This window comes from Castanea sativa, chromosome 7 (genome assembly GCF_040712315.1).
Source record: "Castanea sativa cultivar Marrone di Chiusa Pesio chromosome 7, ASM4071231v1".
NCBI lineage: Eukaryota > Viridiplantae > Streptophyta > Magnoliopsida > Fagales > Fagaceae > Castanea > Castanea sativa.
Window position 1 is genome coordinate 20,645,087 of NC_134019.1, and position 15,122 is coordinate 20,660,208.

Sequence of the window (15,122 nt, forward strand, 5' to 3'; positions counted from 1 at the left end):
TGTTTGAGTTAGGACGGTATGGGTTTGATGTCCTATAAACTATAATACTAACTATTGATTTGGATGAAAGCAAGAAAATTAAAAAAGTTGGGCCCCGTTTGGTAAAAGATTTCTAATAACATTGTTTAAGTTTTATGAAAATATGTGTGGGTGAAAAAGTGTGAAAGTACGTGTTATGGTGTTTAAACAACAATTTTTGTTGTTTAAATACCGTTACCAAACGGGGCCTTAGCTTTGGATTTAATCTGACCTCTCATTCCAAATTTGATTGAACTTTTCTGATTTTTTTTTTTGTTTACAAATATAGGTTTTTTTAATTTAAATTTACAATTGAAATTATTTTTTTCCTCACTAGTAATAATAAGTAACAACTCGTCACATAGTAACAATGAGTAATAACCTGTCACCTGAAATTTATTGTAAAAATGTGATGAAAATGTTTTAAATGTAGCATTTTTCAATAATAAAACATGGAGTTCTAATCACCACACGCCCTTAGTGCGGGGTAAAATAAGAATTTAACTATTTTAAAGTGAGGGTCAAACTGAAAATGTGAAAAAAAATTGTGCCACAACTGTGATGTGACATGGGGGAAAGAAAGAAAAATAATAGATTTATATAAAAGTGATAGGCCATAAGTCACAACTTGCAACTTAAAATACTTTTGAAAATAGTGTGATAAATGTTACGGCCTAAAATTACTAAGATAATTTTGAAAATAATGTGATAAAGAATGCGGTCCTAAAATTACTGCTCATTTAACAGAGAATTCTCTAGGGGCTGTGAAGCTCATAAAATAGCAGTAACACATTGCATTTTCCTATGTTTTGGCTTTATAATTCACAACTTTGTAAAGTTTCAAAAAAAAAAAAAAAATTGTAAAGCATATAAGGGGGTAAAGTATACTACGAATAGATAATTATTCTTTGGATAAAAATTAGGGAAAATTACACTTTGCCCACCTGTGGTTTGCCTAAAAAACACTTTGCCTATCTGTAGTTTAAAAATTAACACTTTACTCACCTGAGGTTAGCTCCGTTTGTCTTCTATTACCCACCTCTATTAAAAACATGGGTAAATTTGTATTTTTGTTACCTTTTTATATCTCTCTTCTCTTAGAAAATAAAAAACTAAAAAATCAAGGGAAATAAGATCTAAAAGCTAGGTCTTGTAAAAATTAAAACCTAATTTTTACATCTTCTTTTCATGTATCAACTTTTAAATATTCTATTTTAACACATTAAAAATTGAAATTATGCATCTTTATGGTGATGTTTTCTGGTTCCCAAAGTACAAATCCTTGTTTGCTACTGCCCTTGGTTTTGGCAGCCAATTGTTCATTCTGTAAGGATCTTTTTATTTTCATATTTTGTTTAGATTCATGAAGCTTAGTTTATCACATCATTGTCCTAAATGCCCTTTTCATTCTTTGTTTGTATTTCCAGCACTGTCTTCATTTTAATGCTTGAGTTGGTTGGTGTTTTTTATCCATACAACCGAGGAGCTTTGTTTATTGCACTGGTAGTTATATATGCACTTATGTCTGGGATTGCAGGATACACATCATCCTCTTTCTATTGTTAGCTTGAAGGAAAGAATTGAGTTAGTCTAAATGAATTCTTTATGCGAATTTAGCTTAGGCCATGGTGCTTCTTAGAGCAAGACCTAGTGAACTTAATTGATTTTTTTTTTTTCCATTCTTTGGTTTAGGTGAGGAAACACATAATTTCAATTTTTAATGTGTTAAAATAGAAGATCTAAAAGTTGATTCATGAAAAGATGTAAAAGTTAAGTTTTAATTTTTATAAAACCTAGTTTTTGGATCTTCTTTTCCCTTGATTTTTTAGTTTTTATGTTTTGAGAGGAGAGAGACATAAAATGGTAATAAAAATACAAATTTACCCCTGTTTCTATCAGAAGTGAGTAATGGAAGATAATTGGAGCTAACCTAAAGTGGGTAAAGTGCCAATTTTTAAACCACAGGTAGGCAAAGTGTTTTTCGGAAAAACCACAGGTGGACAAAGTGTAATTTTCCCTAAAAATTATGGCTATATAATAATTCTCTATTTTTCTCGTAGGACAAAATTTGGCTATAACTTTATTCAATATATTTACTTAAAAAAATTTCAGAAGATCAAAGATGAATAACTATGTCAACAATTAAATGTTTAAAGTTTAAGGTTTAATTTTTGTTTTTTTTTTTGTAGTATAAAATTATGAGTAAAAAATAAATTTATGAATTGAATATTAAATAATATCTAATTAACACGAAATTTGATATATATGTTAAAAATATAAAGAACATATAATCTAACTGATAGATTTTCAAAATTTGAGGCCATATTATTATTGGCTAAACTTTGTCTTTGTTGATGGATCATTGTTCCAGTGAATGTTGCTATTAGTTGCAATTTCAAATTCGAAAGGCATAATCAATAGATCAAGAGTAATTTTGTTGGGCAATATGTAAAAAATGGAATACAAACAATTAAGATAAGATCTAAAAAAAGAAAAAAAAAAAAGAGAGTATATTTTCTATTGGAGAAAAAATGGGGTTGATTTACATCTTTATGGTAATCATATATCCCTAGAAACAATTGATCAATAATATACAGAACTTACCCACATGATTCTTAACTGTAACAATACACACATATATTATCTCATAGTACGTACCTCTTTAATGTCTACTAAAAACTTTTAGTGGTCAGAAACACGTAGCCAAGTAGGGTTACAACTTGCCCCGTACAATCAACATAAATTAACTCAAATTTAGAAAGAAAAAATAAGAAAAAAAAAAAACTAATGAACTAAGGATCATGCATATGCTTATTGCTTAACACCATTATGTAAAAACGATGCAGAACAGAAACCTTAACAATACTCTCAAATCCATAAGAAATTCTTTGAACCCAAAAAAAAAAAAAAAACCTAAAATCCACTAGCAAAAGAAATAAACTCTATGAAAAGCTTTTGAAAAATTGATAGTCTATCATGATTCGACCTTATTTTGAGTAGAAAATCAATAAATACACCTAAAATTCAAGCAAAATAATAACCCTAAACCGAACATTACGAAAACTACATAAAATTCAAAATAATTAACAAACAATAACAATTATCCCTAAATTTTACTAGTCTCGATATTGATGCATGGAATTTGCGTATAGAGAAACCAGTCGGAACTTCTAGCTAGTAATTCATGAGCTGTGGTAGCACATCCAAATATTGAAATGTATCTATTTTGATTGGGGTAGCACATTCAAAGTGCTTTCGGACCTGATTCACAAAAAAGGGAAATTTTAGAAGATAAGTCAGTTTGTAATCCAAGGTATAAAACATTATTAGGAGAATATATCATTTCCCACATAACAAAGAAAGCATTTTCCATATTGACTTTCGCAAAATGTAATTTCTAGACTCTTAGAGGCGTGGGCACAAGGAGAGGTGTGCAAAATCATCCAGTGGAACCTTTGATAAATTACAAATCACTCTATTAGTTTCCAGGGAATCTCCTCAGGGTGAGAGGAGCAAAAGTTATTCTTAGTGTGTGTGTTTTGGATGAACTTTGAATTTGATGAGAGAGCGGCTAGGGTTTGAATCAAGGAAGTCAATACCGTACTGGAGGTTGTACCGGTTTGACCAGCAGTACGATATATTTCGAGTATCGGTTAATACTAGTGTACCGTTTCAGATTTACCGTTATTTTGTATATTTAATACACACACGCACATGCACACACACACACAATCTCTATTTACCATAAAATATTACCTCAAAAATTCCTGTTTCTCATAAAACATTACTTCAATTGTTCATTGCATACCCAAAAAAAAAAAAACACTATAAAAAAAAGAAAATTTAATTGTTCATTGTATACAAAAAAAACAAATAATAAAGTTAATACAAATTACATAGGATCATCTACTATATTTAAAACATAATATATATATATATTAATAAATTTAAAAGTATATATATTATTTGTATATTTACAAATTTAATTATTTGGTAAAAGTTAAGTTGTTAAGCAGTTAAACTATTTAAGCTTACAAGTTTATTAAAAAAAATAAGACCAAAAAAAAAAATCAACAAAAAGGTTTAGATGAGATAATTAGATAATAAGTGAGATGGATTTGGTAGAATCAAATAAAATAATTAGAAAAATTTGTTGGTGATAAAGCCAAGAACTCAAAAGCTAACGTGAGTTTTGATACTTTTCAGCTTTCACATTTTCGAAGTATCTTTTGTCAGCTTTTTACTCCACCACACACGTTAACTTCTAATCACTTCACTTCAATTTCTCATTTCACTTCACACAGCCTCTCTAGTCTCACACGGTTTTTCACTTTTTACTCCACCACATGTATCTCTCCCCATCAGTCAACAAACATTTTCGGATTTGATCTCTTTCTCCCTTATTTGTAGATCAAGCATTCAACTACGTTTCGCAGCCTTAATGAATGCTAGTGGTGCCGTTCACCGCCAGCCAGCTTCATTGTTACCACTGTGAGGCCAAGATGAAGAGAACGACGTCACTGCTAGCCAGCTTCTAGACCTCTCTCTCTAGTCTCACACAAGAACGTTGATCGACAGCGTTTTTGGGTCACTGTGTGCGTTTAGATCAACACCTACGGGCGAAACCCAATATATTTTCCGGTACGGCTGAAACGGGTCTGGCATGGCCGGTATTTTAACCGGCACAAAACACCTACGTTTCTGTACTGGTGTGCATACTGGTATGATAAATACCGGCCGGACCGGCTGGTATGGTATGAAATCGTCTGCTATGGTTTGAACTTTAAATTTGATGAGAGAGCATCCAAGGAAAATTTGAAATTAAAAATCTATGAGCAGGGGCAATTTTGTCAATTGAAAATATAATTACATTTCCATATATATATATATATAGGCAAAGTTGAGAGAAAATTCAATTAGAGCATCCACATCAGTCCAGTTAAAATCATCTAAAACACAAAAAACTACCAATTTTACACATTTTGAGCCAAAAAATGCACACATCAGTGGGTGTAAAAACATGTAAAATTGTGCAAACCTATCCCCGAGTTACAGTAACCGTGTATATTAACACGGTTACTGTAGCTCGTTTATCCCTTTTTTTTTTTATTAATTTCCATTGGCTCCTTTTTTTCTCTCTCCTATCCGTGCTCAACAACCTAGTTAACTGCTCATCTTCGTTTTTCTCAGATGCATACAAACACACCCACAAACAAACACACAGAAATCATCACAGCGATACACTTCTCAAAAAAAAAAAAAAAAGAGATACACACAGATAGTAGATCGGAGCTCGGATCGGAGCTCGTGGCTGTGGATCGGACCTTGTGGATCGGAGCTCCGAGCTGGTGGATCGTGGATCGAAACTCGAAGCTCGGATCAGAACTGGTGGATCGGAGCTGGTGGATCGGAGCTCGGAGCTCGGATCGGAGCCGGTGGATCGGAGCGGATCGGAGCTCGGAGCTCGGAGCTCGGATCGGAGCCAGTGGATCAGCGCGGATCGGAGCTGGTGGATTGGCGCGGATCGGAGCTCGTGGATCGGACGGATCGGAGCGGATCGGAGCTCGTGGATCAGACGGATCCGAGCGGATTGAAGCTCGTGGATCGGACGAATCCGAGCGGATCCGAGCTCGGAGCTGGTGAATCATGGATCGGAGCTCGGATCCGAGCAGATCGGAGCTCGGATCCGAGTGGATTGAAGTGTTAATCGAGAGAGAGAGAGAGAGAGATTCTGAAATGGGTAGAGAGAGAGAGAGATGATCTGAAACGGGATGGTAGAGAGAGAGAGAGAGATGATCTGAAACGTGATGGTAGAGAGAGAGAGAGAGAAAAAAAAAGTCTGAAATGAGAAAGGAGAGAAAGAGAGAGCGAGAGAGAAAAGAATGAGAAATGAGAAAAAAGAGAGAGAAAAAAAAATCATAAATGAGAAAGAATCAGAAATGAGAAAGAATCAGAAATGAGAAAGAAGAGAGAGAGAAAAAAATCAAAAATGAGAGGAGAGAGAGAGCGCGCGTTTGTTGGTTAGGAAAAATAATAAAAAATTGTGAGAGTATTGATTATTTAATTAAAAGATGGGTAAAATAGAGGAACTGATGTGAAGATTTTGTAAAAGTGATAGTGTAAAATAGAAAAGATAGATTTTTTGTGTAAAATAGAGGAAATTTTTAAAAGAGCTGATGTGGTTGCTCTTAGGTTCTAAATTGAATTCTAATTGTTGTTTAATTTTGCGCCATATGTCTTATTTAAATTAAAATTTTTTTTTTTAGATAAGTTAATGAAGTGCAAAAGACAGAATGTAATATAAATAAATGCTTGTAGGGTGTGGGAGGCAAGGGCCAGGGTTAATCTCTAAGAGGGAGTTTCACACACATATATACTTAGATTAAACTAGAGTAGAATTCCTATTTTGTAAAAAAAAAAAAAATTATCAAAAACCCAATAAACAAAAAGAAAAAAAAAATTAAACTCATGTGTATATCCAAAAAAAATTAAAATAAAAAATAAAAGAGAGAGTATAATTTGAATTTATATATATATATATATATATATATGTGTGTGTGTGTGTAATTGTATTTTTTTTTTAATTATACCGTGCATATGGACAAGTTATACACCAGTATAGGTAATGTAAGATTACCTCTATTTAATAAGGTGGTGGCATTACCTTAGTAATCTTAGATTACCAAAATGTTATATGCAAATTAATTGTGGCCTTAAATGTAATTCATATTAAGGCAAATTAAACACCCCTTTAGTGTGCGTTTGGATGATGATAAAAAATTAAAATTATTATTTCACTATTCAACTTATATTTGCTATTATTCATGGGTCCCACTGCACCTTTTGGCACTATTCATAGGCCCTACTGTACTATTTCAACTATTTTTTTATCTTTATCTACAGTACTTTCAGCAATAATTTTTCAGTTTCAACAAAATAAGCGGTATCCAAACACTTAGAGAAAATTTTTACCAATCTAGAATATCTTTGAATAGCAAATCATGGTTGCTTTTCAAGATAAAAGCAGTCACAGTTGAACAACTTAGAAAAGCAATTAGATAATCATCTTTGTAACTGTTGCCTCAAAAGTTATGTTTTCTCGTAAAGCTTGCTCAATAGAACCCATTAGCTTTTATGAAATGGAGTATACTAATATTATTAGAATAGACCTGCACAAGTAGGATTAAATTTGGTACTAAAATATGAAACTGAAAAAAAAAAGTGTGACAATGACAGAAATGTCAATGGCTAATTGGCAAAGTTTTAGAAGTAACCTGACTTCTACATCCTCTAAAACAAAAACAGGTTCAAAACCGCTAGAAAACCTAAACATGCGCTGATTCGTTACAATGGCAAGATTTAGAAAGCAAGTTAGTCCTCTAAGAACCAAGTTTCTCACCCACTTCAATTCATTCTTCCTAACCAGCAATTTGCCAATAAAAATTACCTCAACAAACAATTAAAAAAAATTCTTTATAGCAGCACCATCAATAAGCTATCAAAGATGACACAGAATTGGGCTGTAATATTAGTATTCTTTTTGTCAAATAATCAATAACCTATTACGAAGAAAGTGTCCACAAACGAGTAACAGATAAAAAAACGGTAATTCTGAGAATATTGCAGACTGATGTATCAATATAACTCTTAAATACGAGATACATGAATCATAAATACAAGAGTAAAAAATCGTGAGAGAACAATATATTTTCTCAATGATATTTATAGATTTGAGTTATTGTTACCTGTCTGCTGGGAGCAAAATATTCTTGGATATACTAGTAGATTTAGAATCATGACTAGATGTACACGCAACGGGATCACTACCTTGGGTTCGTTTCTGATAAGGGTAGTTCGAGACTGAGTCCTCGAAATATTTGCTGATTATGGTCATTTGGGTTTGATCTGAATAAGGGTAGTTCGAGACTAAGTTCTTGACATACTCGACATATTTCTTCATTATGGCCATTCGGGTTTGATCTGAATAAGTGTAGTTCGAGACTAGGGCATCGATATATTTCTTCATTATGGGTATTCGGGTTTGACCTGAATAAGGGTAGTGCGAGATTAAGTCTTTGACATATTTCTTCATGATGGCCATTCGGGTTTGATCTGAATAAGGGTAGTTCGAGACTAAGTCCTCGACATATTTCTTCATGATGGCCATTCGGGTTTGATCTGAATAAGGGTAGTCCGAGACTAAGTCCACATATTTTACTATGGGGGTCATTTCTGCACCTTCTCTCTCATGAGAGACTGCAAAATCACCCGAGTATGAATACCCATACTGGTAAGGGAGATCAGGAATGCAGAGTGTTTTGTGACTTTTGTCCTGCTTCGGAAAAAAAGCATCAAGAGGTGAGTGAAAAGCGTTGAAGAAAGTGAGGGGAAAATTACTATTTATACATTATAGTATGTACGTACGTACCCTTGAATCATAGGGAATTAGGTAGACCAAGATTGCAATGTAGACAGGGAGAATGCAGTAGGGAGCGTTATTCCACCAAGATTTGGGTGAAGTGTTGTGAGGCTGTGGTTGTAGATTGGGAATAATGCCACAAATTCTCGAGCATGAGCATGGTTGGGTGGGTATTCTTTCTTACTTTCTTTGATGAGGGATTTTCTCTAGTCTAGAGCGATCAAACTAGTTGGTTTCTTGGGAAGTGAGGAATCAGATTTAAGTGGGAGCAAAATAAGTTGGTTTTATATGGATTAGTGTTAATCTTGTAATCGATAACAATGCTGACTCCAAACTTAAATCAACCTTTGTTTGTTTGTTTTTTTGAAACCGAAGCATATCATTCAATTAATCAGAAAAATTAGCATCTTGGTATAGAGCTTCTCTAGCTATTGGAGGCACATCTTCCATCCAATACATATCCTCAAAAATATTCCTAGCAAATTGAGCTTTCCTAGCAAATTAAGTTAATACATGAGCAACCCGATTTCCCCCTCTCCTAATACAATCAACCTTTACCCAATGCAAATTTCTAAGTAAGTGTTGAATATCCCCAACCACATTCCCAAGCATTTATTGATCAATCTTCGGCATTGAAATAGCTGTCATAGCCAAACTGTTATCTCCTTCACTAACTAATTCAGGTAAGCCGGCATCCACCTCAAACTCAATCGCCTTTCTACATGCAAGTAGTTCAGCTTCCTCATTGCAAAACACTTCCAGACCCTAAGCTGCCATGGCTGCCATAACCTCACCTTTCTCATTGTGTATAATTGCACCATACCCAGGTCTGTTGAGGCCTGAAAACACCGCTACATCAAAATTAAGCTTGAATATCGACTGTGGAGGAGGTTGCTAGGTATCCTGAGCTTGCTGCATCATTGGTTCGGTTCTCATCTGGTCTTGGGCAATCCAAAACTCCTCTAACAGCCCTCTTGCTCGAATAATCAACCATCCCAGATGGAACTTCCCTCTAAGTACAACTCGGTTTCTTCGATTCCAAATCAACCAAGCTTGAACCAAGGCCTCCTCCATAGCATGTACCTCAACCTAATCCAGCAAATACTCTATTAGGTGAAGAATATCAGCCAAACCTGAGACCCCCTTCTGCAGAATTTTCAAACTACTAGCCCATACATCCTTGGCCGCCTCACATTCTCACAAAGCATGGATTGTAGACTCCGGAAATCTCATACATATAGGACACATCGCATCCTCAATTATTTTTTTGCTTTGACAGATTTAGTTTTGTTGGCAAGATATCATTGCAAGCTCTCTACCCAAATACTTTAATCTTATTTGGAATCCGAAGCTTCCATAATGCAGTCCACACTCTTCTCCCCAAGCAGCCCCTTGAGGTCTCAGCTTTATCTCCTCCGTGCAAAACTTCCCTCGCCACCTTATATGCGGACTTGACAGTAAACAACCCCTTTTTATGATGCAGCCAGGTCATAGTGTCTTTCACATCTCTTTGGCTAAGCTGGATTCTACAAATGGTTTCTGCATCCACTTACTCAAACATGTTCATAATAAATTTAAATCTCCAGTCATGCAATTCTTGATCAATTAATTCAACCACTGTCACCTCTTGAACCTCATCTTTGACTGGAAACAAAGGCCCATTTGTTGGGTAATTCGGTATCCATTTATCCATTGAAACCCGAATGGAAAGGCCATTCCCAACTCTCCAACAACATCACGACTTCAAGATAGGCAAAGCAGTGACAATACTCTTCCACACAAAGGAACAATTTGGGGATTCCTTGGCATCAAATAAATGAGTTCTAGGACAATATCTAGCTTTAAGGCATTGATAAACTAAAGAGCTATCATCATGCAGCAACCTCCACCTTTGTTTAGCTAACATAGCTAAATCAACCTTTGTTGAAGATAAAGTATCTTGTTATCAAAACAAATCTCTAATTTAATATGCAACTTTATTTTCTTATTTTTTTTAAAAAAAAGATACAACTCAATTTCATTTTTAAGGACAAAGATAACCCCACTTAACATATCATATACCTATATATTAAATACAAAGAAGAGGGAGCAGAGCTCCCCAAGTCTTCATTCCAAAATAATAGTAATACTAATTATGGAAACAAAAAAAAAAAGATAGTAATAATAATTATAAATTATAAAAGAAGAAGAACAACAAAGAGCTCTCAATTACGTGAAGAAAGAGGGGATATATTTAAATTTTAAACAGGAAAAAAAAACCAGCCACTCTCCTATCCACTCCCCACATTTTACTCACATATAACTACTTTACTCTGAAATTTAATACACTTTTTTCTCTAAGCTAGTTAACTTACCATCTCCCTACAATATATAAAATAGAGAAATGATATGTCCACAACATTTTTACAACAAATCCTAAGTGGCAAGTTGTTACTGGTTGTTATTGTTGGGACAAAAAAGTAATCTTAGTGTTAGATTCAAATTTGAACCTATAACAACTAACCACCTATGATTTGTTGTAAAATTGTTGTAAAAATGTTGTGGACGTAGCACTTCTCTATAAAATACCCCTAAAATTTATTAAGCATTACTCCAAAGAAATAAGTGTATAAAAGTAATTTGAACTGCATAGATCAATAAGTGTATAAAAGTGATTTGAGTTTAAGAGACATTTAATTTAAAGTCTTAAACTCAAACTAGGCTCTGAGCACGTGCTCACGCGGTGCTCAGAGGCTCTTATATTTTTTGGGTAAGGGTTAATTTAGAACATTTATTATAATTTGAGAGTATCACATTTTTCAATCACAAAAAAACCAAGGAGTATGATGAAAAATTATTTCAACTGCTAATGCATAACATTTATCACACCTCTAGGTTTTTTTTTTTTTTTTTGTGATTGGAAAATATAGTACTCTCAAATTATAATAAATGCTCTAAATTAACTCTTACCCAAAAAATAGAAGAGCCTTTGAGTACACGTGTGAGCGCGTGCTCAAAGGCTAGTATTCCGTAATTATTATCCATTTTTGCCAATTTTTTTTAATGTAGTAATCAACGTGTTATTAATTGGAAGATGAAGCTATAATTTATTATTAACCTATAGGGAGAGGAAAAAAAGATCCATTGAATAAATCTTATAAATAGTGCATATAATGAAAATGCATAATAAAATCGTAATAATAAAACTACTTACAAAATACATGTGGTGACCTTTACAAAAGCTATTATGAAAAGTTGATGGATCAATGTAGAAAAGTGAAATATTTATATCAGGTAAAACTGTAAAATAATTCACTACATCTGAAACATGAAATATTTGAACTTGTTAATATTATGCTGGTTACAGTGGAGAAGTTGGTGGAGCAATGTTATTTGTTCCACATTCTAATTGCTTTCCAGCAGCATTTGCCATGAACCTATGATACAAAATGTGTGTGTTTGTGTTATTAATAGAGACTTTAAAGCGTACACAATAATGATAAGTACAATAAACATGAAGTATAAACTTGTGAAATGAAATATTTGAACTGACCTTGTGATGATATTGCATAGCTCCATGTATGTGAAATGGTCTACTTCAGCTTGGGACTTGAAGAACTATCATTTAATTACCATTTTTTTTTTTAAATTTATATCCAAACTATGTAATTAAGTATTTTTCTTTATTTAAAAAAGTAGATGTGGTAATGATTTGTACTTGCTTTATTATTGCATCATCCTTCACTCTCATTTTCTGTTTGTCTTTACTGTTTTGGATGTTGAAAATTGCATCGTCCTTGGTTTTTTTTTTGTTTGTTTTTTTTTTTCTCATGGATGTCGGAAACCACATTGTCCTTGATTTTAACTCTCCGTTTGTCTTTGTTGGCATGAGTGTTAGAGATCACATTGTCCTTCATTTTTCCTTTGTCTTTATTCTTATGGATGTTGGAAACCTCATTGCTCTTGACATTGATTTGTTATTTGTCTTTGTTCTTGGAACTTCAAAATGAAGATTTTTTTTTTTACTTTTTTTTATTATATATTAAGACTATCAATTAGTTATTTTCCTATTTTAAAAAATAGCGTAACAAACCTTTCCAATTCTTGTGACTCTAAAACTCGTTTCACTTCTTTCCAAAGCTCTTTCTTGTCAGCTCGAATTGTAAATCCCCAACCCGATGAATAAATTTCCAATTTGCAAACCTAACCCATACGCAACATGACATTTCAATATTAATTTTTATAAAACAGTAGAAAGAGATGCTGATTAAAGATATCATTAAAAAGAAATATACCTTGTTATCAATGGCCTCCATGTTTAATATTGAATGATCATCCTTCCAATTCTCCCAATAAGTAGTAGGAACAGCATGCACTCCATTATTTAGCATAGTAGACTCGATCCTCACATTTGAGTTGGGCATCCTTCCTGTTATCAATTAATTGTATACATAAAAAATATGAAAACGTAGACCGCATAACCATTAAAATTTGTAAATTATTAAAATAAATGTATATGTAAGACTATTCTTTCCAATTGTTAATTAATACCTATGATGAAGGGAACAAAACATCTTTATACACTATTTCTTGTGTGAACACCTTCCTCAAGTATTGTTCCTTTTTGCACCAATAGTTTTGTGGTGGATTGGGAGACTCCCCTTTATAACGCCACATATAATAGGCCATGACTAAAAACATGATCAAGAAGATAAATTCCAACTGTTGGAATTGTCTGACCTTGCGCTTTGTTTATTGTAATTGCAAAGCTCAAACATACAGGAAATTGTCGTCTGATCATTACAAATGGCATGTTTACATTTTCAGTTGTCTTCAAAGGGATTCTTGGCAAGAAAACGCGTGTACCAACATATTGTCCAGTCAAAATTTTAGCGTCAATTACGTTGTTAAAACATCCATGGAATATTAATCTTGTACCATTACATAATCCAGCTTTTGGATCTATATTGCGCAACACCATAATTGGAGCACCCTTTTTCAGCCTTAATACATGTGGTGGTAAACCTCCTGGAGATATAGAATTTAGGAATTCTTGTTGATATAGATATTGTGTATCTCCTTCGACCTCATCAAAAGAATGTAATGTAAACTCATCTCTTGGAAACTAAGAAATTATCTTTGCATTAGGCTATTCAACATCATCATTTATAGGTGTTAGCAAAGCTCTATCAACCATATATCTTGCATCATTGGCATGTTCTTGCAAACTTGGAAAAACTTGATCAATCAAGTTTTATATAGAATGTTGACCCTCTCATTGCATTGCCATTGAAGGGGGTAGTTTAATCAAATCATCCATTATAAATGGTTCATTCCTATCATCGATGCATTGTATATACTCGGCAAACTTTTCATCGTTGACAGACCTCATATTCTGCTTCAAATATAACACTTTGACGTCTTTCCATAATGGAGACTTCATTATGTATGCATCAATCATTTCTGCCTTTGTACCCTTTGGAACAACTGGAAGTACTTGACTAAGATCTCCCCCAAAAATTAGCACCTTCCCACCAAAAGGTAAATTTACTTCTATAATATCTTTAAATGTTCTATATAAAGATTCAAGTGCACGTCGATTTACCATTGGGGCTTCATTCCAAATAATTATGGTGGCACGCCTAATAAGTTCAACTAAGTCTGATTGTTTACTTATTGAGCAAGTAGATGAAGCATCAGGAGTTAAAGGAATCTTAAACCTGGAATGCGTTGTTCTTCCACCAGGGAGTAATGCTGCTATGCTAGATGTAACTGTGGCAATTGCAATATGACCGGCTTTTCTCGAGGTTGCCAATATTGTGCGATACAAAAATGTTTTCCCAGTTCCTCCTGGCCCATTGACAAAGAATATCATGCTTTCCTTACGATCAATAACTATCATGATTGTCTCATATGCAACTCTGGTCATTATTCAAATTCTCAATTAAAGTGAGTTCTTCATCTACATTAGGAACAGTTAGCTTATCTTGTATAAGTCTTGGTATAGTTGAATTATTTTAATATTCTCCAGTTGAAATTGGCAAATCATACTCCGTGATGTGCTTTCCATGTTGCAAGAGCAATGCCTCTAAATCATTAAGAAGTTTATTTGTACGATGTGTCTCTGTTGTAACAGATGTTGATGGGTAATCTTCTACCATATATGGGTAGAACTCATTCCACAATTCTCTTACTCCAGTTGGTAGACAAAATACCAATATTGTTGCAAACAATCTTCTTAAAGCTGACGACATTCGAATGTCTCTTGCCTCAAGCAGACACTGTCATATGCTATTACGTTTTATGAAGGATTTGCTTACGTGGTTGCTTTGCTGTTATTTCTCCATCTCACCGTCATTTCTTTCTCCAGTGGCACCAATAAGATATGCCCACCTTGCTGCACAACAGATAGGGCAGATTATGAAGTTTGAAGACTTTCCAGAGCACCCTGAATTGCTCCCTGGGTTGCATTAAAGTATCAAGGATTCCATGTTCTTCTATTGAGGCTATTCAAAAGCCCTTTGTAGATGTTGCAAATATCATAAAGTTTTTGACAATGTATATGCTTAGGTGGCATACATCTAGACAAGCAGCCCTAGTTATATTCAGGTGGAGTGTAGGGATAGGCAATTGAGCACAAAAGCAACCTTTTGTTTCTAGTTATGGATACTTGTAAATGTTTTCTATGTTAGATTGGTCTTAGCAA

The 15,122-nt window shown here is 33.8% G+C and overlaps 1 protein-coding gene across 1 annotated transcript; it reads right to left on the reverse strand.

Moving 5' to 3' along the window:
• Window positions 1-13,691: 13,691 nt before the first annotated feature.
• On the reverse strand, window positions 13,692-14,670 carry LOC142644116 (ATP-dependent DNA helicase PIF1-like). The gene is made up of 2 exons (XM_075818793.1): window positions 14,468-14,670; window positions 13,692-14,337 (listed from the first exon to the last, which is right to left on the reverse strand). Exons 1-2 carry the CDS (start codon window positions 14,668-14,670, stop codon window positions 13,692-13,694), a joined length of 849 nt encoding a protein of 282 aa, XP_075674908.1.
• Window positions 14,671-15,122: the final 452 nt, after the last annotated feature.